At 41.7% G+C, this 24,098-nt stretch overlaps 1 protein-coding gene across 2 annotated transcripts in view; it reads left to right on the top strand.

Moving 5' to 3' along the window:
- Positions 1-24,098, top strand: part of pdzrn3b (PDZ domain containing RING finger 3b) — a 169,916-nt gene that overhangs the window by 106,273 nt on the left and 39,545 nt on the right. For both annotated transcript variants that reach the window (XM_046076215.1, XM_046076214.1), the window contains one exon: positions 21,485-21,738. In XM_046076215.1, coding sequence (XP_045932171.1) covers positions 21,485-21,738 — 254 coding nt within the window. The remainder of the gene's footprint in view (positions 1-21,484; positions 21,739-24,098) is intronic.

The raw sequence follows: 24,098 nt of genomic DNA, 5'->3' as shown, positions 1-24,098 counted from the left end.
ATACTCAGTCATGTAAAATCCTATTTTCAGGTCAAACTCTTACTTGCTTCTGTTGCAATTATATATTTACTGGTTACAAATTTGTAGTAAAAATACTTCTTTACTTTTGAAATGTTCTTACATCTTATAATCTGAAAGACTTTTCTTGCAGCTTGTTTATGTCTTGATTTATTTAAATCAGAACAGTGCAATCTTGCAATATGTAACCTTTTAAACCCTGCCCCTGGGGCGATGGATAGGATAAAGGATAAAGAGCAAGGACAGATAAGCTGAATTCACCATGTCAGTGCTTAATGCATTGCACAAAGACATTTTAACTTACCAGTGACAGAAAATGAATTTTGTGGCTCGTCTAATCCAGAAGGTCAACCTTCATCATCACACTAGATTGTCTCAGGTATCCCGTGAGATTTCTCACTTAATGATGATATCCAGTACAGCTTGTCATTTCACACCTCTTACAAATCCTGGAATAGTTAAAGGAACAGTGTCCATCTTAGCCACAATTTCAACAGCCATTACATTAATGTTGAAGGCTTCCAATAGTTGGATTTACCTCAGTGCCCTTTTCTTGGATTGGGAAATAGAATATAAATAATAATAATGATTATAATAAAATATTAAAAGCCCCCAAATTGATTTGTCTGAACCATTTTTCGCTGCCAAGGGAACATGAAGAACTGTGAACAGGCTAAAAGCTTGCCTGTGTATTACTTGTATGCAAAGGTTTATTCAGCCATAAATGAAGTGGTAACTATCAGTCAAAGTGATGTTTAGAATAAGTGTCATCGGGCAGCCACTGGAGGCTAACACATCTGAAGAGAAATTGCTCACTGGCTCACGGTCTTCACTGCCCATATGGCCTCTGAGGTCACTGCCTCGGCCTGGTTTATGGCCTGGGGGTCACGTGGCAGAGAGATTTACTGACTGGTCAAGACATCCAGTTAGCATCACTGGCAATTTCATCAAATTCTGATGGATTGCTAAAGACGTGAATGTGTGTAATATCACCCCCTCCCCAGAGTGGTCGGCCCATTTATCACAGTTGACTTTGGGCAGTTAAACCCGGCTATCTGTCTGGGTATTGAGGCCCCTGAGTGATGTCAACCAACATGTCACTCACTTACCTGTCAATGACCTCAGCTCTCACTCAGAGCTTTTCATTTGAACGAGCACCGTAATGTAATGAGATTGAGGGCTCAACGTGGAAGGTGGGCTATAACTCACGCTTCAGAACCTTTCACTCAAACAGGTTGACACATTCCCCCTTTCCACTACAGGAACTAAACCAAATTAACTGGAACGTGCAGACATTCAGTCAAGGGATCTGCTTTTGTTTCCATTTCCAGTTATTATCATGCTCTAGGGAGAACTTCTGAATGTCAGCCCTGCGCAGGAGGTGATAATAAGTCGCAGGTTCCTTCTGCAGTACAAGCAGTGCTGACAATGGTGATAGGTGAAGCAAAGGTGTCTCAAGCACGTGGGGAGAAGATCTCATCCAGAGGGAACTGGAATCCGCTGTAAGAACAAAATGTGTACTGTACCCGATGATATTGCAGAATTGGGGATAAAGCCACATGGTGAATTAGTACAGAGAAATGATTAAATAAATGAAACGGGAGCATAGCAGAGCAAACCACAAAACATCAAGTGATTTGATGCACTTTGTTGTTTTGGACCACCACCTGATTTGTATTCCCAGAGTGCCCTGGTTTGTAAAATACAACTGTAATGCAAAGTCATGGAAAGTGTTATGGGGTGAAATGTTAGTGACTCTGTATGCTTCTAAAAAGTGGGGGCTTTGAACCTCGGCAATACGGCATACAGCGGTTGTCCCTGATGTGTGGAGGCTCCAAAGCAAGCTGTTGAACTTTCTTCACACACCTACGGTACTTCCATCACTTTTTGTGTGAATAACCGAGTGAAACATCATGACTACCTTCGAGGAGAGACTGTATGTAAGCAGTCACTCATTCCCGTTTGTAAGATTATTGACATTGTGGCTACAAAGATGTGCAAAAGAGAGGTCAGGGTGGGAGGGTAATTCATCCTGGGAGCAGCTATTATGGCCGTCATTTTGCCCCGCTTTCTCCTCTGTTGATGTAGTAGGCAGTTCTGGTTGAGGTCTGACGTCAGCTCTGACCCTTCAAATTTTTTCTAATCTACCAAATTAGACTTAAATAACAGAAAGTGGCCTGTTCCAGGTAAGGTAAATGGACTGCATTTTTACAGCTTTTATCCAAAGCACTTTATAGTTTGCCGCTCATTCACCCATTCAGACGCTTACACACCCGCCCAAGCATCACGAGCAATCGGGGTTCATTGTCTTTCTCAAAGACCCTTTGACATGTGGACAGAAGGAGCCAGGGATCGAACCGCCAACCGTGCAATTAACGATACCCACTCACAAGTGGGTTATATATATATATAAACCTTTATTTAAACAGGAAAAGTCCCATTGAGACACTGTCTCTTTTACAAGGGAGTCCTGTAAAACTGACTGTTCAACTCTGAACTGACAAATACAGCTCTAATGCTGTAAAACAAAAAAAATGGACGGCTGTCAATTCCATATTCCAAACTTGTGACACCCTTTATCGAACTTATGTGATTGCCCTTTTACAGTCTCAGTCCACATTTCATAAGCTCCCACCTCTGCCTACTGTATCAGCAGTGTGTGCACACGCGCTTCCTCACTCTGTGTAGCTGGAGGCTTTCGTTGGTAACTTTGGCTGCCAACAGGCTGGAGAGTGATGAAGGCTCGGGGAATTAGCTGGTGACAGGAACTCTGTGTGGACTCCAGAGTTGGCAGAGCCCTACAGGGAGCCTCAGAGTGGAGTCACATCATCGAGCCCCGCTCTCAGTACAGGCGAGGGGGTGAAATATGAACTCTTTTTAATATGCCGCCTAATAACTGTGTTGACAAGCGCTGTGAGTTACCTTCTGCAAGAATGTTGTGGCATTTGGATAATTAGCTGTAAATAACATTTTATGATACCTCATTTTTATAGTAGCAAAGGTTAGGCGGTAATTTTGATAGCCTTATTATGGAGCTAAATACAGGTCTCTCATAGGTCATGTGGGATTTTAGGACTGTCGGCCGGGGAACAGGCCAAGAGAATCACCACTAGAGCTAGTGTGTCTGCACTAAGACCAATTAATTTACACTTAAACTCATCCTGTCCATGCCTGCATCCACATGGCAGTGATTCTGGCTCATTTAGAAAGCCAGAAAGCTGGCTATACTCCTTTTGTGAGTGATTTTCTTTTAGGAAATTGGGTCATGTTTTGGCAGAGTGACAGAGGTCCCACTCTGATACACACACACACACACACACACACACACACACACACACAAAAACTGATAATTACATTTGTGTTGTAATGTTTGTGTAAACCACCTCGGTGACCGCACCAAAACAAATGCCTGAAGCTGTTTTTTTTCCAAAACCCCAAACAATGAAGGTGATTTTTATTCAGCCCAGAGCAGAATAATGTGCATTCTACTGCCAGGCTGTTGATAATGGGGGACAGCCTCAGGGAACTCAAAAAAAGGAAAACAGGTTTACAGATTTAAATCTTCTGTTAACAAAAACAAAGATTTTAATCCTCAAAATATCCGATGTCATATATCGGGATTTGTGTGTGAAAGAAGCATTAAAAGCATTTTAACATATCGGTCTTTTTAACATCCACTCATACTTAAGTAATTACACTGAAGTGATAGTAATGTCATTATTAGTTGTTTGAGTCTCTAATTAAACTGTTTCGGTGGCTGTCATTCCTGCTGGCTGGGCTCCCTGTTGGCAGAGGATCTAGCTTGCAGAGTAAATAGGAGTACAAAGCTGACAGCTGTCTGATAAATTATGCACAGCCCAGTGTTTCAGAGGTGGATACACACAAACACACACCCTCGCACCCACATCACACACACACTGATCCTTGCGCGCTCAGGCCCCAGCGGTACAGTTGAGAGGAACTGGAGACTCATTAAACTCCTCCACACGTTTAGTTTGTGTTCCTGGCCCATTCCCTCCTCTGTGGGTTGTGTGTTTCTCTATCTCATGTGTCTGTCTTCTTCACACTTTCTTTTTACATCCCTTGGGTTAGCGTTTACTCCATCTTGCCGCTCCTGTTGGCTCATGTGGTATCTCCATTAACACAGCGGCATTGTAGCTCCCTTCTCCTCTCATATCCTCTACAGATTAGAGGGCTGATATGAGGACTCAAACCAAACCAAATGAAGGGGACTAAGCTATGGGCGAATTCTAATCAGTAAAAAACGTCCTTAATTTTGCAAAAAAAGTGTTTTACGCTAGCATGAGGTGGTTTTTGCCTTTGTCAAAAAAGAGTTAATGCACTACATGGGAGATGGAAACACTTTTGCCGAATAAGTTCTGACGTAGCGAACATGTAACTCACAACTAATGAACAGTTTCCGCTAGGGCTGGACAATAAAACAATAACAATAATTATCTCAATATAATTTTTTTCAATAACAATATAACAAATGTTCAATAAATGTTTATTTATAATATTATTTATTCACTTGAATCATACACAAATTAGGCCTTCATTTTTTTTCATTAAGATGTTTATTTTGTTGCGGAAAAAGGACTGAAAAAACCTTTACTTAATTTTACTCAATGCATATTTGTTAACAAAGATAATTGTTTTGAATGTTCTGCATCAGATTTGTGATGTGATCCACAAGTGTTGACTATAAAGAAGAGTTTAAACCACAATTAAACCACTTCAACTTTCACTCAGGAGCAAAATCCAGCCATTAAACTTGAAAGAAATAACGATTTGATACTTATTGTGATAATTATCGATATCGAAAGATATGAAACCTTTTATCGTGATAACATTTTTGGCCATATCGTCCAGCCCTAGTTTCCGCTGTCGGTGTCTCTCCAGATGTGCAGAGACGTGCGGAGACATGGCTAGTAGCAGCTTGTCTGCTTGAAACACATTCTCCGTTTTTCTCAGATGCATGCTCCTCAGGTCCATGCGACTGGTTTTGTTTCTTTTTGGCATCCCATACTACTCTCTTTTTACAGCGTCAATGTGTAACGTTAACTACTGACGTAACGGCGCTTGCTGTAGCCGGGTGTATTCGCTCCAAACCAGTTGATGGACATGCACCTAATTAGCTTATTTTCTTTTTTGTTATATTTCAAAAGTTCGCTTCAAATTCGCATGACAATCATGGCTACTGTTAGTTCCTTTCTGGTGTTGATTCACAATCATTTTGATGGCACACTGACGGCCCGGAGTGCCTGCTGTTGCACTGTGTAGTCTTGGAATCCCGGCAGGAAACCTATCGCGAGAACAGCATAATGCTTTACGGCGCCACGTAAGAAGAAGCTAGCTATATTCTCAGTATGGATATCATGGCAGAGGGCGCCTAATGGCGTAATGAGATCTTACACACTGCTGCTTTAACAGTGATAATTAGTCAAAACGTACTAACCATTGATGTGTGTCGTGGAAATTATATTCCTAGCGAGGGGTTGAGCAAAGTTAAGACAAACTGTTGTCTTTGAAGAATTAACAAAAGAGAATAAACAGAGAAGTACTAAAACACACCATGAATGAACATTCCATGAGAGGAGAACAATATATATCAATCTATATCTCTATATATATCTATATCTATATATAGAGATATAGATAGATATAGATATAAGACATAACAATAATAGTAATAATAGAACATACATAAAAGATTAAATGTAAGAGGACACAATTTTCTGCCATAACAATGTGGACTTTGTATATTATACAGTGAGAACGCCATGACTTACTGACTTACTTACGTTTATTACTGCAGAATTGAAGGTTTATTAAAAAGTGAATGAAATTATCAGTTAGTTACAACTGATAAACACTTTATAAAGGGGGCCTTTGCTTTAAGTCACTGCCCAGACACTGTCTGTCTATCCACCCATGTTGGAAAAAAGTGACATCAATCCAGCTTCCGCTGATGTACAGAATATGCCACACTACGACATTCTTTTGGATTTACAATATGTAGCCAATTTAGTTTCCCCATCACTCTATCATTCCTCATCTTCCACCCTTCCTCCCTCCATCTTTCCCTCATCCTGCCGTCTGGACAGCGCATTAGAGTCGTGTGAGAAGACCTGGACATCATGCTTTTTCCTTGTGTTATCGCTATCAGCCATCGGTGTCCTGTTTCTTCACATGTTGCCACGTTGACACCTTCTGCAGACTTTGTCTCCACACCCTGTTAAATCCACCTGTGATCAGTGAGATCTCGCTTCACAAAATGTGGGGATAAATGGCTTGGCATTTTTTCGCATGGCAGGCTGAAATGTTGAGATCAGGTTACATTAATTTCAGTGGATCTGCTGTGATGCCGCCATGTGGACTGAAGACAATGAGGGTCATGCATATGCAATTATTGCTACACACTGTAAATCTTGAGATAGTCAATTGAATAGTTCAACATTTTTGGAAATACACTTTTTCTGGCCTTGAGTTTAATAACAATCCATACAAAACCTGACCAACAATTTACAGTTTCATGGATGTTATGTGCTCGACAGGGGGAAGTAAAATGCCAAATTGTCATGCTTCAGTTTTTGTACATATCAAAATGAGATATAACATGTTAATTGGTGAGTTAAAACAATAATAGATGACAAACAATTGCTAGACATTTAATATTTTTGTGCTTTGGACTGTTGATTGGATACAACAAGCGTTTCCTTGTGTTCTGGGAATCTGTGCAATTTTTCACAATTTATTTTTGTGTAAACAATCATTTAATCCAATAGATAATAAAAATAGTAATTGCTTGCAGCCCAGGTAGTAAGGCCATGTTCTTCAGGTGAAATTGCCCATTTTTCAATTTATGTGAAGAGCATAAAGAGCTCAGAGGGAGGGGAGATGATCTGTTAGAAAGCTATACACCACGCAGGGATGATGTATGCTGCAGCGATCACCACCTGATCCCGCTGTGGCTCTAGTTAAAGCCATGACTTCTAAACTGGGCCCAGTGGGACCCAGAAACAACACCGGGCAGCCTCTATGAATATGAATGATCCAACCAAGCATAGATCAAATGCACAGGACCCAAGAACCACATCGCTAATTGGGAGGGGATATGGTAACCTCTCGCTCTCTTGTCTCCATGAAAAACCCCAAATGTTGATGTTTATTATAACAAACCGCATGACATTATTATCATTTGGCCTCGCTCCCGCTGAGAGAGGAACCTCTGACACTGTCACTGTCTAGACCAGTAATGAATAAAGTTGAAATGTGTGTGTCTTGCTGCTGAACCCACAGATCAATCCACAGCACAAGGATGGAGTAGACAGGTTTTGTCACCAAAGAGGGCAAGGAATTTAATGACGGACAGTTGTTTGTGGTCTTCAGTTGACTTCTCTGCTCCATATTTTACTGCTACTGAGTATTCATTAATACGCCTATTTTCTCTGCAACAGCTGCCATAACCTTTAGAGCAGTTGTTCGTATCAGAGCACTGTCTCCGTTTTGACTTTGTGAATGGGATAATCTCAGTGTGAAAGAAAGATTAGCTGGGCAAGAGCGCCGGCTAAAACTCTCCACTGATCCCAGCCCCAGGCACAACAGTACAGCTAATGTAAGCGTAGAATTAGTTTTCATGCTTCTCTGGATGAAAGTTTGAGCCTAGCACCCAGACAGGCAAAGCCTGCAGTAATTATGAATGATTGTTAATACAGATACCTTCACAGTTTGCCCGAGGCAACTTTTTGTCACCAGCACTTCTTCTGCCTTAAGGATCTTACTTTAAGATCTCTTTTTTTTAGATTGTCCAATAGTCTTTGTTGTTATGGTTGTGGGAAAAAGATGAGAATTTCTTTTCGAAGACAGCCTTTGGTAAATAGCTCTTGGAGGAGAATACAAGCACAGAGATTAAATGGAAAAGGGAAATCTCATCAGCTGGATTCCCATCCAAGTGTTTTTATGCAAATTTAAATTAGGGAAGATGAATAGAAATGGTGAATTCTGTAAAAAAAAAAAAAAAAAAAAAAAAGAAACAAAAGAAAAGAAACAAAAAAAAAACTTTTGCTTGAGGCAGTAGTAGCGCCATTACATAAATTATAGCATGAAACCTGTGGCAGCTACTTAAAAAATGTAGTTTTTGTAGACATAAAATGTAAATTATGAGTCTACCAAAACGTTCCAGAAATGCTGTACATACTGTCACACCAATGTACAGTATGAGTTGCAACTTGTGGATATAGGGCCATCAATTTGAGCAGTAACATTGTGTCTGAGTAATTTTATTTGTTAGAAATATGGCCAACAATAGTTAACATCATACAAGGGCTTTCGTTTTGCTTGTTTTTTCTGATGTAGCTTTAGTCCACTTTTGGGCTTCACATTTTGTTCTCTGTGGCATTTGAAAAAATTTCCATAAAATCTGTATGGCATTTGACTGGAAACGTGGAGCCCTGTATTAATCCAGCTGTCTTGGAGAAGCACTGGAGCTGTGGAAGTGCTGATAGATAGGGATCACTGGACACATCTGGCAGGAGGAAATTCCACCAGCAATTCAGCTAACCCCCCCCCCCCTGCCATGAAATCTATCCAGGTATGTGGCTTAGCACCATGCACTTAATTGAAGCAGTCCTTTTGAATTTCACAGCAAGGTTGAATCGTGAAGGGTGAACAAAGACATCATAGGGTCAAATACTGTACTCCGTAAAGTAAAGTTTCCCAACTCTGAACAGCTTGAAAACAGCAACAACATTTGTTGCCCTTCTTGCCCCTAATGAGCAGTTATCTTTGGTTGACTGTGTGGCACAGCAAACAGCAGAATAGCAGCCAGGTCTGGTTTATGCAGTCATGCCCATTGTCTGCAGGCAGCAGACACATAGAAGGACCTAAAGAACTGTACTCTCTGACACTATGCTCAACTCCCCCACTGGGTAAAGTTTGTCTGGCTGCACTGGAGAGGGCCAGCATAAATATTTATCTGGTTTATTTGTTTTCCCTCTCTTTGCGCCTGTGTATTTGGAGAGAAATACATGAGGAAAGAATGTCTCTGTCTGCAGGATTAGTATACCAGAGTGCTAATGTAAACGGGGCATGGAAAGGGTATGCTGTAACAAAGCTGCAGAGGATAGCTTTGGACACATAAGTCACAAATATTTAGTGGTTAATCCGTTGTCACAGATGAATGTCACACTGGATTTTAAGTCTGGAACTGTTAAAAAACAAGCTTCTGGGACCCCTTGAGAGAACCATATTAGACTTGTCATGAAATGAAAAGCCTTTCTGTCACTCAACTTGTTTCTACACAATAGATCTAATGGTGCTCATCAATTAAGAAGACTTCATCTCGCATGATTACAGCCTCTTTGGTGACCCCCATTCATTAGTTTCCCCCCCCCCCCCCCCCTCATGAATAATCAATGAGGGGCTGCTTAATAAACATGAGGGGGTGTATATAGCCCAGCTCTGGCACTGGCCTCAGTAAGCTCAGCAGAAGGCTGAGAGGGAGGGAGCATGTGAGGCGAGGAGGGGGTGTGCGAGAGAGACGAGGCTGAGCGGAGAGATACAGCCACAAGCTTGGGGGGGAAGTCAGACCAGTCAGCCAAAGTCGTTGTGTGGCTGTGGAAAAAAGACAGAGTGGACAGAGGGAGTCACGTTCAGAGAGGGGAGAAGATATCCGCTTCCACTCTCAGCTTGTCTGAGTGGCTGGAGGGAGAGCCTGGATGGTGTGATCTCCTCCACCATGGGATGCAGCCTCTGTACCCTGCAGAAGCCTGAGGAGCAATATAAACTACTCTATGAAGTCTGCCAGGTACTGTGACCAAGCCTCAGGAAGAGTTTTTGAGACTCTCTTGTGGCTGTTATATTGTCCTTTTTTCTCTCTCTCTCTTTTTTTTTTTTTTCTTTTTTTTTTGTTGCAACAGCCGCGGTCACTTTAGTATTTTAGTGTGTTTTCTGACTTTGCTGCACTTATGTCCCTGGGGTCACTGCCTGAGTGGGAGTAGAGTGGAGTGGAGTGGAGTTGTTGCCGGCTAGAGCTCCTGCAGCTGAGCAGCCTGAACTCTGGCCGCAGGGGTCAGCAGGAGGTGGCGCGCTGTGCTTAAAGGAGGGGGTGATGAAGAGGTGACAGCTCTCTCAATGTGTCTGCTAGTGTGTGCCGATCACTGCCCACCTCCTCATTGTAAACTGAATGCTGACTCTGTGCTTTTCCAGCTTTAACCCCTGTTTGACTTTCACTAAAGTTTATATTTAACACTTCGGTGCTTGTTTTGCACATTTTTTTTCCGCCCAAGAAAGTAGAGCAGGCGTGTTATAGATGCACCATTAACACAGAGAGATAACAGGACAGGTTTTATCATTCTTTTTTGAAGTATCTTTTAAACAGTACTTGGGTATAATCCCGATTAGTGGTGAAACAATTAATTGATTTGTTGAGCAACTAAAAGTTAATCAACATTTGTCAAAGAGAAATTTCCCCAAAATGTCTGCATCCAGCTCCTCAAATGTGTTTTCTTTGTTTTATATCTTTTTGTGCCTAATTGAATATCTTTGGATTTTGGACTTTTAGTTAGACAAAACAAATCTCAGGACCTCACACAGACCTTGGGGAGATTGTGATGGCATTGATACTGTTTTATAATTGGAAAACAAATAATAAATCACTAATAAAAATAATCATTAGTTGCCCCAATCCTGGAAGTTTAGGATATTTGAATTTGCATGTTGTATTTATTTGGAAAAGATAAGTAAATGATGAATGAAAAGTAAATGAAAATGATCAAATGTAATTTTTGCTTTAGCCAATTTCCCCTGACGCTGTTCAGCATTTCAAAGCAATGAACCATCTTCCCCATTTCTGTCTGAATCTTCTCTGCCCTCAGTATGCACCCAGCTTCTCCAGCTCTGTTCTCAACATCATTTATTGTGGTTTCATACTGAAGTCCGAATGAAACTTAGCTGACTGAATTATTATGTATTCCTTCAGAACAGAAAGTGTGAGCATATCCTTTGCTCTGTGACTGGCATGTAGTTCCCCAGAACAAAACCAACAGCATGTTGCCATTCTCTGTTCTTTGCAGGCTTTGCTGCGGTGTCAACTTAAATTGAGACAAGGCACTGAGAGGGCTGGTTTATTCATTTGAGAGTGTTCGGATTCTAGCACCAGTCCATGTGAAACAGCGGCCCATCTGACGACAGACATCGTACGACTTTGATAAATAGGCTCCGGTTTCTGTTAACACCCTCAAATCAGATTTTTGGGGAATGGGTTTCTCCCTCTTTTCATCCAAAATGTGTTATCCTCCTATCACACCAAATTACATCTCGATTTACTGCACAGGGTGCCGGGTGGCTAGTGGCTGGTCTAAATGAACGTAATGATCCAGCTCTTTGTGGATCTCGCTCATTATTCTCCCCTAAAAAACAGCTCCCTCCCATCAGGGGAAGATAACACGGGGAGTCTGACAGTGTGCCTGCAAACAGTTCCGCTTTGATCAGGTCTGCTCATGGAGAAAAAAGACTAAAAGCTTTTGGCGTGTCTCAAAGAAAAGAAGGGTGTTAGGCAGTGGCATAATAAATGGATTATGTGTGCTAATATTGGGGTCAGAAAGCCCACCACTCCAAAGACGTAGAGTATCGAAGAGGGCTGTCACTTCTTTTGTTCTGCTTTGTCTTCAGCGTCATCTTGCCTGTCAATTATGCCGGATTGGCAGGCTGTTCACTTACTTCTGTTTGTCTCACAACAGTCTTTACTTTTGTCAGTTACTCCGTTTAAGGCCCTGTAGAGAAAGTCTGTACACTGGGTTAAACATGACAAGCCATTTGTCACTTGCTTCCCTCAGACAAGCCAATCAACTGCCCCACATGACAGCAGAGATAACACAGATGGGTCCCGGTGCACTGTGAATGTATATGTAGTATTTTAAAAGGTTAATAATAGAAAGGCTCTTGGAAGAGACATGGAAGGAATTTGTCATTCCACCCACGTCTAGGCTGGGACACTTTTTTTTCCGAGCATGGAAAAGGTCTTTTAAAGGTGGAAGCCTTGAAACTCCTTTTCTTCAGGGCTGCAATTAAGGATTATTTCCATTATTGATTAATCTATTATTTTCTTGCTTAACAGATAAATCGTTTAGTCTATGAAAAGTCAGAAAATAGTGTGTGTCCGTCACAGTTTTCCAGAGCCGAAGGTGACGTCTTTAAATGTCCTCTTTTGTCTTACCAATAGTCCAAAACTCAAAGATATTCAGTCGCATAAAACAGAGAAAAGCCGCAAAACCTCCCAAATGAGAAGCTGGAAGCAAAATTTCTAAAGTAAAATTTCTAAAAGCAAGGCATCATTCAACCAAACGTTTGACCTTCAATGTTTCTTCATTTATTCTTAGATGTGAGAAACCAAAAAATTGAAAGGTATAAAGGTTGGTGTTTCTCAGTCGGGTGGAGAGAGCTCTTGTTTGGATGTCTCTATTTTTGGTTGGTCCTGTATAGTGTAGACTTAGATTTGAGTCAGGCTAAAGTTGATGCTGTATTATTTGACTTACTTGAGACTTTAAAGTGAAATGTTGATCCGTTTTTACCCAGTAAAGTTCCAAAGTCACATCTTGTATGTAATTATTTCCATTCAAGCCAAAGAGTGAATAAATTACAATAATATCTTTGTCTATTTTCCCATAATAATGAGAAATTATGAATTTTCCATGGCCATTCTCCAATTACACCACAAAAACAAGTCCAAGACAACGCATATCAAAGCAGAGGCAACTAGCCCCGCCCTCTGACACACTTTCTGTGTTGAATCATTACATGTGTCCCACTAGAAGGTGCGTTCATAACCCACAGCCTGGCTGGTTAATGATGGCCAAGTTCAGGCTCATATTACCCGACGGGTCATGCCTCCAATCAACAAATGTATTTGAGGGCTGCAGGTTATTAAAACTTTTGTAGTTGTGGTACAAGAACTGCACTGAAGCGCTTGATCCAATCTGTGAACGCAAACCACGTCAACTCAGCCCAGTGCTGGGATGTTGTAATAAAGGCTTGCAGTTTTTATATTTGCTAAGGCTTGAGACTTAGCTTAGACTTACCCTCAAGGACTTGAGTCTTGCTCTGACAACAGCTCTGTCATCAGGCAGTGATGATGCCTCAGTATTTACGATCAAACGCTGGTTTTTGATGAGAATATATTTTGATGCTTTCTCTGGTCATGGCCACAGGACTCACACATAAACCTATTCTTTGCATTAATTGTATTAACCATGTTTGTGGTGCTGTGCCCTTCCCATGGAGTGAATGAAATCTGTGTGAGCACATCCCTAGCTTGTACCTCTGAGGGGATTCTGGGAGGTCTTATTTCTCCTTTCTGATAATACAGGCAGATCCTCGTGATCAGCGAGCCTGGCACTGTGCCCAGTCTGCTCTCCCCGTCATCTCTCTGTGGACTCAATAATCCATGAACACTTGAAATCTTTCCCATTCATTTAACACCTTAGCTCCAGCTCCCATGTTGAAAGCATAAAAAAATGCTTTTACACTGTTTTATAAAAGTCAACGGACGGTACATCATTATTTACCTGAAGGCATTTTAACAATCCTGGCAGGATTAGAAATGCTCACTTGACTTGGTAACTTTGTCTATTTGGATAGAATTAATTAAGAACTTTGGTATCTGCATACAGTATTTTATTGTAGGAACTCCACTTATGCAAACTGTTGTTTACAGCACTGAGTGTCAGTGAAACCATCCTGGAGATGAAACATCAAGGCCTTGTTAGTTAGTGTTTTCCCTTTTCGTTATGATCATTAAAGGCCTAAGCTGTGCCGAGATCAGTGCACCCTTTTAAACTTGACCCTTCTGACAGCAGTGAACCCCTCAGTCCTCTCTTCAAAGCTAAAGGTAAGCACCATGTGGAGATGTAAGCTCAGCTGCTTTTGTCAGGGACTTCAAGGTAGAGGCCTTGGAAACTCTGTTTGACAGTCCTAGGGCTCTAAATCTCTCCAGAAGCACTCTGTAATGGCTGTGGCACCGTGCTGCGGCTCTTACAAGACCCAGAGCTTAATTAGAGCCTTAGCACAAGCTGGCTATTGAGGCTCTGGTCCATGCTGAACTGATCTGGACTATTGTTTATCCGCTAAGCTCTTAGGTCTCTCTGAATCTGCTTGTCTCTGTTGATGTTTCTCTCTCTGTTCCCTGCAGAGGAACAGCATCTGAAACAAAAAAAAAAAAAAACGATTGATCTGCTGAGCAATAGGAGTTTACAAATGAGCCTGCTGGAACATTACCTATCTGAAGCTTTCCAAGTGCCGCTGCCTAATTAGCAATATTTCTGATTGAAGGCTGCAAAGATGTCATGCTCAGCTCGAGCAGCCATAGTGCCAGATGGTCTCAGTATGAAATCTTCTGGACCAGACAGACGGAATGGATGGAAATATTTGTACAAGACAGCCCCTCATCCCTTCAAACCTCTCCCCACCCCACTGTCAGAAATCCCTGTCATCAAAGCAGTTACAAGAAAAGGGGAACTAGCAAAGATGCAGCTTGGCCAGTTCGGTCCCAGCTCCTGTAATGAGGCTTGACACAGACGGTGTACAGAGACAAAGCAGGGATCACCAGCTCCGAGTGCAGCCACTGGAGCCTGACACTGTGTGTTTTTAATAACGGCTAAGATCAGCCCTGGTGTGCCGTCACATCTGTTAAACACTGGAGCAGGTGGCCGGCTGCCACAGGGGAGTACTCACAGGAGCCTGTGTACTTACTGTCAGTCCAGAGTACATGACAAAGAGGGGTCGCAGCAACAGAGATATACAACATCCAGACAATACAGCAGGACAGAAGTGAGAAAGCCAGCAGTGATTGTGCAAACCAAACTATGAATGAGTTAACATGTGACATTGATGCAGCATATAGGAATGTTAGCTTTTCAGGAGAGATAAACTGTAAAATGTTCTCAGCATGTAGGGGAGCCATACAATTCTTACAACAAGATGTCTTTATTTTGTATAAAGTAGGGGTGTGAAGAGATCTCGCGACACTCACGCAATTGACATTTTTCACATGCTGTCAAGCCACACATAAATTTTCTGAAGCAGTGAAAAACAAATGTTTAACTGATAACGTAGACTTGCAAAGCTAATCAACTCCACGCAGCTGATGTGATACCGGCGTATGTACTGATGGTAATCCAAGAACCCGCTGTAGCGCTGTGAGTCCAGACAGTTGTGACCAGTGTTGGGCAAGTTACTCAGAAATAGTTTCTTATTACTCCTTAAAACAGTAATATTATTACTTTACTTATTACTGGGTGATAAAAGTAACTAGTTACGTTACTATATATATAGATATATATATATATATATCTATATATATAGATATAGATATAGATATAGATATATAAGTTGCATATACCGTGTAAGTGACCTTGACTTGAATAATCTGTCAGATTCTTTTCTCAAATATTTAAATAATTAACTAAAATCATTTTATTTAATACAGTGCTCTTAATAATTTACATCAATGAGTTTTGTTTTATGAGAGCAGCAGCACATTAGCCTGATTGCCACAGTAGGTACACAATTAAGAGTTTGTTGATGATACAATTAATGTACATGCATCTATGTACAGTACTTAGTTTGTGTGTGTACACCCATAATGAATAAAAACATGAGTGGCCCATGAGGTCTATTAGTTTTTTTTCTGTTGTTATTTGAGTCACTGATGATTATTCTCATTGTCAGGCTGTAAAATGGAGCCTCTGCCAGCAATGTGTTGCCCAGGAGCTCCTCCTCTGATAGTGAGTCTGGCATCTTGTATCACTAACAGTGTGATTTAGAGGGTGCCAAGGAGCTGTGATCCGTCTGTGGAGATTAGACATCCTGGAGGCTTATTATTGCTTTATCATATTTGGGTATTTTTTTGTGTGTGTGAATGATGCGTGACCCATGTCTGCTCCCTCTGTTTCCCCTTCTTCCAGTGGAGTGTATCTCTGTGCAGCTCTGCAAACTTGACTTTGCTGACAACAAACAGACTTGGCCCCAGCATAGAGCTCACTGTGCTGTGAGCCCTCGAGGGGAAGAGGTGTGCATGTTCATTGTGTGTGTCTGTGTGGGTTGTAAGGGAGTAAGATAACAGTGTTAATGAAGCATGACACAACCCTGCATTGCTGATATTACTTATATGCCTGTTCTAAAATCTTTACCAAGAGGCAGGCAAAAGTGTACTGTAGCTGCACTCTGGTCAGGCAATCTTCCCCAGCCTCCTCTGTGAGGTGGCCTTAAGATGCTACAAGTTATCAGTTTGTTTGAGAGCTTGGTAACCTCTAGAGGAGGCTGACAACTTTTTCAGCAGTTGAATGTTTTATTTGTGGTCACTTACACTGACGACTGAGTTACTGGTGTTAAAATGCTGCACATAGCATATTTTATTGTTTGAGACTCTACAAGTGGGGCCACAAGATTATAGCTCATTACTAATGGTGTTTATTGGCAGATGTTATGTGTTTTGTCGACATCACTGTATCTTTCTAACCTAATATGCAGCTCTCCTCTCGTGTTGCATCTTCATTTTCAGTTAAAATACCCAAATAAAAGTCATACAAAAGGTATTCCAAGTCAAGTATAGCTCGGCACCTCCCTGAGACTCACTTCCCACCGTCAATTAGGCTCATTAGACCAGAGAGAAGAAGCAGAAAGCATACTGTACGTGATCTGGGATTGATCAACGGTGGATAACAGTGTTCCATGCTTAAATCAGATTGGGTGAAAGTAAACAGATGTGTCTCTTTTAGTCAGCATTACGGTTTTAGCTGTTTGTTGTATAACGCTCAGTAAGCTCACACACTGCGGGAAATAAAGACTGCTGTGTTTTTAAACCTCACCAGTTTTCGGTCAGGTCAGTTAAAAGAAGGATATGTTCAGATTTCAAGTGTGCACATCCACACACACATATTGAAAAATCATTGTCTGGTCCTTGAATTTTTTTTCTTTCTTATGAAAATGGTTAGAAGTGAAATAAAAGAGGGATTAACTGTGTTTTTCAAGTAGAATGACCCACATTCAGACTGCCACTCAAAAGTTATATAGGCCCCCCGGAAATAAGCCTTCAAGTCTTCATGCTCTCTATCACGTCAGCTCCTCTCTGTTCCGAAATACAGACTTTGAAGAATTCGTCTAAGAAGTGTATCCGACCAGAAAGAGGAGGCGAGCGCCCCGGCTCTCAAGGCTCTTTAAAATGCTTGTATATAAAGTGAAGTTCCCAAGGTTTCTTCAGCCCGGCCCTGAAAGGCACCGTTTGCCTGGCAGAGTTTCCACTCTGTTCACCTCACTGCTTTTCCCCAAGGAACAGAAACACTGTCTCTTTAATGATGTTCTTCTCCTCTTTATTAAAGGATTACGTGGTGACTGAATGGCCGTATCAAAGACTAATGTTACACAAGACAGTCAGCGAATTGACTTAATATCCTGCAAAGGCTTTTCTGTATGATAATGATTAGAACATGGGCTTGTGTTACTGCCACAATGGCTTTTTTGATGGGAGCTTTGTCACTGTCAATTAATCTTTAAGCAAATATTTTTCACTTTTAATGTTCCTGTTTTTTTGTGTGTTAACATAATTATTTATTTAGAATTATATAATTATAATTGGCTGTTGGCTTAACTTTAATGAATTTTTAAGCCGTGGAGGTTTTAGAGAGAGCCTAAGTCCCTCCCATTCCAGTGGACCAACATGGGACCTTACTTCCGAAAAAAAATTATGTGTAATTCAGGACACAGTTCAAATAGGATCAAAAAATAAGTTGTCTCTTGCCCATGACTAGCGTGCATATTTTTTCCGAAATAAGGTCCCATGGGCCGGAAGCGGATGCGAGTGACTTAGGCTCTCTATATTTGTAAAACTTTTCCAGAGACTGGTGAGCTTTTATAGGTGTGACATCATCACAATGTAAAGTCTACAGACAGCAAGCGGAACACCTTCGCTAAGGCCAGCAGGAGAAACCCAAATGTGCATGTAAATGGTAAATGTGCTGCATTTACTGTATACAGCGCTTTTCTACCTTGACAGACAAAGCACTTTACACTTTGCCTCTCTTTCACCTATTCAAACACACACTCCCTCACTCTCTGTCATCCTAGGCGCACAGCTGCACAACAGTGTTGGACATGTAGCCATCAAGTGTATATTTAAGACCACTTTTACAGTTTTTAAAACATGGAGCTGTCAGCTTATGGAGGCAACACTACCTCAGTTAGCTAGCTAGCTAGCTAGCTAGCTGCCGCTGATAACGTCAGTGACAGTTGCCAACTTAGGTGGAAATATCAAGAGTGGTTGGCTAGTAGCTTGCTTTTGTCTACCTTTCAGAAATACACTAGGAATTTTGAGAGGTAACCCTGCCTCCGTTGTCATTGTAAACTGCATATGAGTGATGTATTACAGAAAGCTTGACAGGCATAGCAACAGTAGATAAGGGGGGAAGCGCTTGGCGAACTGTCAGTTCAATTTTATATTGCCTGAATAAGAAGGTTCAATTTCAATGAGGCCAAATTAAATAAAGAATAAATGAAAACCTGAGGCAGCTTCATCCCATCTACCATAATACAAAGATAATAATGAAAGAGAGGGAGCTCGCCGCCTGGCAGATAAACTTATTTGGCAGCAGGTTTGCAATCACTGAACAGGCACTCATAGATTCCCACATCAACATCTCAGTCTAGCTCGATTTGCGTTCCATGGAAGATACCGCACCGGAGCTCGCGGCACAGCTCACCCCTGCTGCCCCTAATTATTCCCCAGAAGGCTGAAGACTGGCATAGCTATTACATGAGGAAAACTGAAATCCTGAATTGGCAATCCTGTGCGAGGATACTGGTACCCGATTCCACTGTTTCTTTAGAGGTCAAATGTGATATTTTCATTAAAGAAAATAGGCTGTGAACAACAAAGTCACAGCTGTGTAAATTCCTCACCAGACCCAGACACAGCAGATGTGTGATTTAGACCTAATTAGTATTCCTTTAAGTAGGGCCTAGCAGCCCTCTTGTCATTAAAATGGATTTAACAGAGACCCCTCTCGGAGGATGCACCAGAGATTGACACAGTAATTTCTGAGTGTCAGTCATCGTTGCATTGTGTCAACATGAACAACAGCTCATGTGTCTGGTATTTGTAAAGGCAAATCTAGCTTTAGATTACAGTTAAGGGGGTTTTACAACTGTTAAAGTCTGGTTTCTTTGGCTCATTACTGCATCAACTTGATATAAATTGAGTTTTCTGTTCCTCACAACCAGCTGAACTGCGGCTGTGTGAAGGCACAGGCTGAACATGGCATAGTTGGGGAGCCCAGCGGTGGTGAAGCATTGTGTATTGTGTCAGGGGAGTGTTGTGTGTTTTTTCCCAGTGTGCTGCAAAGGGCTGCTCTGTGTCAGAGGTGAGCATGGTGAATGGAGGTCGTGGGACCCCCTCCACAGCTGGGAGGGGACTCCCCCCATTGAGAGCACTGAGGCAGAATGCTCCGGGCCCAACAAGACGGGGGCTAAAGGCTTTGTCTCTGGTTCACTGCCTTCAAGTAGGCCTGGGATTCCTGGCAACCAGGTTTGTCTACTGGAGCTTGCATGCAGAGAGAAGAAAGCACAAAGGCGCTTGTATTCCTCAGCTGATGTACAACATCGTGGCTCGCTGTGGGAAACAAAGATGGTTGAGGATGTGCGGTCCTGTGTGATTTTAGGAGGGCTTATTACTGATACCAACAACAGCAACAAATAAGAATTTTAGATGGCTTCCTTCTTAATGTGACATTACTTGTTTTGATTGTGTTTCGGCCCACAGTCGAGGCCAGTTTTTCATTTTTTTTCTTTGCATGAGAGGGCAGTGGTCTTAAATGTCAAGGTCGTTCTTTTGGGGCTCTTTTTTGAGTAGGATTTCTGCATGCGATAACTCGGTTTTCTCAGTGTCTAATAATTCAGAGCAAACTGCAAATAGATGAGCTATTAATTTTTGATGTAGAAGAAGTAGAAGGTTAAGTCTGCTGAGATGATCCAATTATCCTGCTGGCTCAGGATTAGCATTAATCTGCTCTGGTTATTAGTGGGCACATTGCCTCTTCTAACTTCTGAATTAAGTTCACTCCTTTTCCTGTCTTCTTCATCCTTCCTCTAAGCACACTTTCATAACCCCAGTGCCTTTGGTTTCTGTATGTACTACTTTAAAGAAATATGTACTCAGCTTTTACATTGTCTGCGTCAAAGACAGGTTTTTTACATGCACAGCATTCATTCCCTGGAGACGATTTAATATTTCTGCTACTCCTTATGTGCAGCTCCCCAAATAAATCTGCAACCTATGCCATGAATTCAAATGAGACAGCCATAGCCAGAGGCAGGCGCACCAACCATCCACATGTTTTATCAGAAAATGAATTCTCAAACATGGACTTGCATGTAGGTTGGATGTCAGGAGGAGTGAGAAGGGATGCTAAAGATTTATGACACCTTCATGCCTAATGAACTGCAACACTACATACTCCTGCTAGAAAGTAGCTTCATTCTAAGAAAACTGAGCGTGTGTGTGTGTGTCTGCTGTGGAGACTCAGGAGGAGGGAGCGTCTGTGAAATGAGAAGAGCCCCAGGCTGAGATCCTATCAAAGCTTTCAACACATCCAGGAATCACAAACCAACAAATTCCGTATGATGTGGTGATTGAAAGCGGAACAGAAGCTCTGTGTAAGGCCAGTGTGATGACCCAAGATGCAAAATGCATGCAGGCGGCTGCAGCGGACACTACTGCTTGTCCTGGGTTTTACATATCCTCTTTGTGTTGCCACAGTAGATGCTGAGGTGAACTTGATGGCGTTTAATCTGTGTGCTCGGCCTGACATTTTGGACAGCATGGATCTGTGTTCAGAGTGTCTTATTTAATTTCAAGTCTGATTGGATCTGGTAAACACAGTCTTTTAAGAGCAGGGACTTTCGAGGGTCTGCGCTCATCTTTCATCAGCATACAGAGGTCTTAAGTTGCTCAACCAAACTTAATTAGCCTCTTCCCTGCGACACGCTGTAGCCTTTTGCTCAAATGAATCTTTTCAGGTTAACGCGCGGCACCCGCTCCACTGTCTCTGACAGGAGGTCAAATTTATCCTCTGCTGAGAAATTACTTAGCTAAATGAGGGCTCCTCCATGCAGCCTCTGCTAATGACCTTGATTAATTAAAGAGAGACTCTTCCTAATTAAGGTCTTATTCTACTTGGTCTGGCTGTGACCCTGTAAAACAAGCTGAGGCGGTAATGAGTCATTTCTCAAACAGAATATTGTTGCTTAGTTTGTGTGGGCACAGTGCTTCATGAGAGGCCTTAATCATGAGAGATAATGATTACATCCGTTTGGAATAATGAATATCATCTTCAGTCTAAGAGATCATAAAACCAAATGGAAAAAAAAAGGTTAACAACATATGATGGTTCATCTTTCTATCTGTATCTTCTTCCAGGTCAATGGCAAGGACCTCTCCAAGGCCACCCACGACCAAGCGGTGGAGGCCTTCCGCACCGCCAAGGAGCCCATCATGGTCCAGGTTCTGCGCCGTACACCGCATCCCAAATTGGTCAGCCCGGCAGCTGACTCCCAGGTCTCAGACATCAGCACCCAGACCGACATCACCCTCCAGCACATCATGGCCCTTACAAAGCTGCCTCCCTCTTCACCCCCCATGACGGAGCTGGAGGAGTATCTGCTTCCAGAGGAGTAAGTACCAACTCCGTTTATGAAGAACTAGAGAGAAAATTAAAGATTAAAGTATGCAAAACATTTTCAACATATTCCCGATTGCCCAGGTAGCCAAAATGTACTCTCTGCAATGGCCTAAATCTGACCCACCTGGGTTGCTGGACTCTTGTCAGTGTCAGCCTACAAGGCCACATTAAATTAAATAACGTAAATTACTTTGTACCATGAAGGCTGTTTTTCTACAGTTTACGTCGCTATCATTGCAGTGAAAGATAAAATGACTGAATGTTGCTGTGATAACGTCAGAGCTGTAAACTGGGCAGACAGTGTTTTGGTGTCTCATAAGCCTTTTTAACTGATTGATCTATCACTAAAACCAGCACTGGATCATGTTTAATCGTCTTATCCGTATCTGAAGCAAAAAGCCCCCACCAGTGCAGCACCTTGCACGTTTTTGGTTTAAATTTCACAGTTGTCCCTGACCCATATCTGGAACAGGTGCTTTCAGGGTGCGTTCACACCGAGCTTCTTGGTCTGGTTGAAGCAAACCCAAGAGCATTTACGCCCTTGGCGCGGTTTGTTTGGGTTGGTGTAAACGCCTGACTCGAACTCTGGTGTGGACCAAACAACCGGTCTCGGTCCGCCTCGAACGAGTGGTCTCGGACAGATGTCAAGTGAACTCTGGAGTGGCTCATTTGAACCAATCACAGGAAGCTACATTTGTGTGTGTCCATTTAAAATAGTTCTCATTCATTATTACTGTACTATTTAATATATTAAATATATATACACCTGTTAAACAGTAACACAGGTGTCCGAAGGCGAGCTAAGGGAGGACAGAAACCTCCCGTGGAACAGAAGGGCAAACGCTAGCTTGATCTTGATATTTAGTATAAAAACAGATAAAAGAAAATTACAATCAAAACATGAAAGATACGCTATAAAAAATACTATAACAACAAATATGTACAATATATAATATAATAATAGGCAAATTATAATAATGTAATATTTATTCTTGATGAAAGGTCGGCGTCTTTTGATTTATTGAACTTTTTATGTATGTAGCATGTAGGAGTATTAGGGCCACATTGAGGAGAGAAAAAAAATTGATATTATGAGAATAAACTAGTAATAAAATAAAAGAATAAAATAAAGTCATAATATTACGAGAATAAAGTTGTATTTTCAAGCTACATGTTGAAATGTGGGGAAATGTCAGAAGAGTAGCCTGCCGCCTCCATGCGTTAAAATGAGGAACGTGGAGAATCTTGTTAAGTTGATTGATTGATTGATTGATTTTTATTTAGAAGGGACCATGTGCAATTAATAACATTTGATGCATTACACCAGAGTTAGCCTTAGGCTAATTTACATCTGCAGTCCCCAAATACAAATAAATACAAATACATACAATATAAATATCAACATTATTCAAAAATACACGACATATCAAACATAAAACATCAGACATTGTTTAAGAGCATATACCATGTACTTAATGCCCTTCACTGGCGCACACACACACACACACACACACACACCACAATCACAACATACAATGGTACGCCAACACCCAACCCCTTCTCAACCCTTACGTCAACCCTACAATAAGAAGGTGAATGTGAGTGAAGGAAAAAATTATATTACCCACTGACAAAATAGTGGGTGCATTGTTGTGAAAGTTTTAGATGTTTTTTTAAGTTATCTTTAAAGGCCCCAAACAAGTCACAAGTTTTTATATCATCTGAAATTGTGTTCCATTGTTTCACAGCTTTGATAGAAAAGGCTGCCTGCCCAAATGCTGAATAGCGAAAGGGTACAGTGCAGCTATATACGGAAACTATTCTAGTTGTCCTCAATATTATGTCCTCAGTATTATGCTTTTGGCTTTTCCCCTCTCCTTTTATTGAGTTATATATTTTTTTTGTGCATGTAACAGGTTTGCAAATTGAAAAAGCCCAAAGGGAGTCCCCATCTCCCACAGAAAACTCTGCTCTGAACTGAAAACAGCTCGTTTGTAGTCCAGCCCTTCACTTCCTTTACTTGTGACATCACAATGTCATAAAGCTTGCCAAGCGGCTAACGGGGTCAGGCACGCCCTCAAACCAAGCTAGTCTGAGCGGAGGTCCTTTGGCTCGACAAAAATATGCTTGAGTATTTAATAATGAGTTGAGGAGCTCCGTGAGTGGCTGCGGGGGAAGCCTGCTGTGACCCGCGGGAGGAGCGTGTGAGGCCGGCCAGCCGCCCGCTCACAGAGCCCTCTGCTCCCGCCGTCACACAGACCGCTGCAGCAACAACGGCAGAGGAAAACACAGCTGGAAGGTTTTCATACCGCTTATCTGTCTTTACATTCTGAGGAATGTTGAAACGTTTTA

Source organism: Micropterus dolomieu, linkage group LG18 (genome assembly GCF_021292245.1).
Source record: "Micropterus dolomieu isolate WLL.071019.BEF.003 ecotype Adirondacks linkage group LG18, ASM2129224v1, whole genome shotgun sequence".
NCBI lineage: Eukaryota > Metazoa > Chordata > Actinopteri > Centrarchiformes > Centrarchidae > Micropterus > Micropterus dolomieu.
The sequence above is the reverse complement of the archived record's forward strand: the minus strand, read 5'-3'. Positions and strand labels throughout refer to the sequence as shown.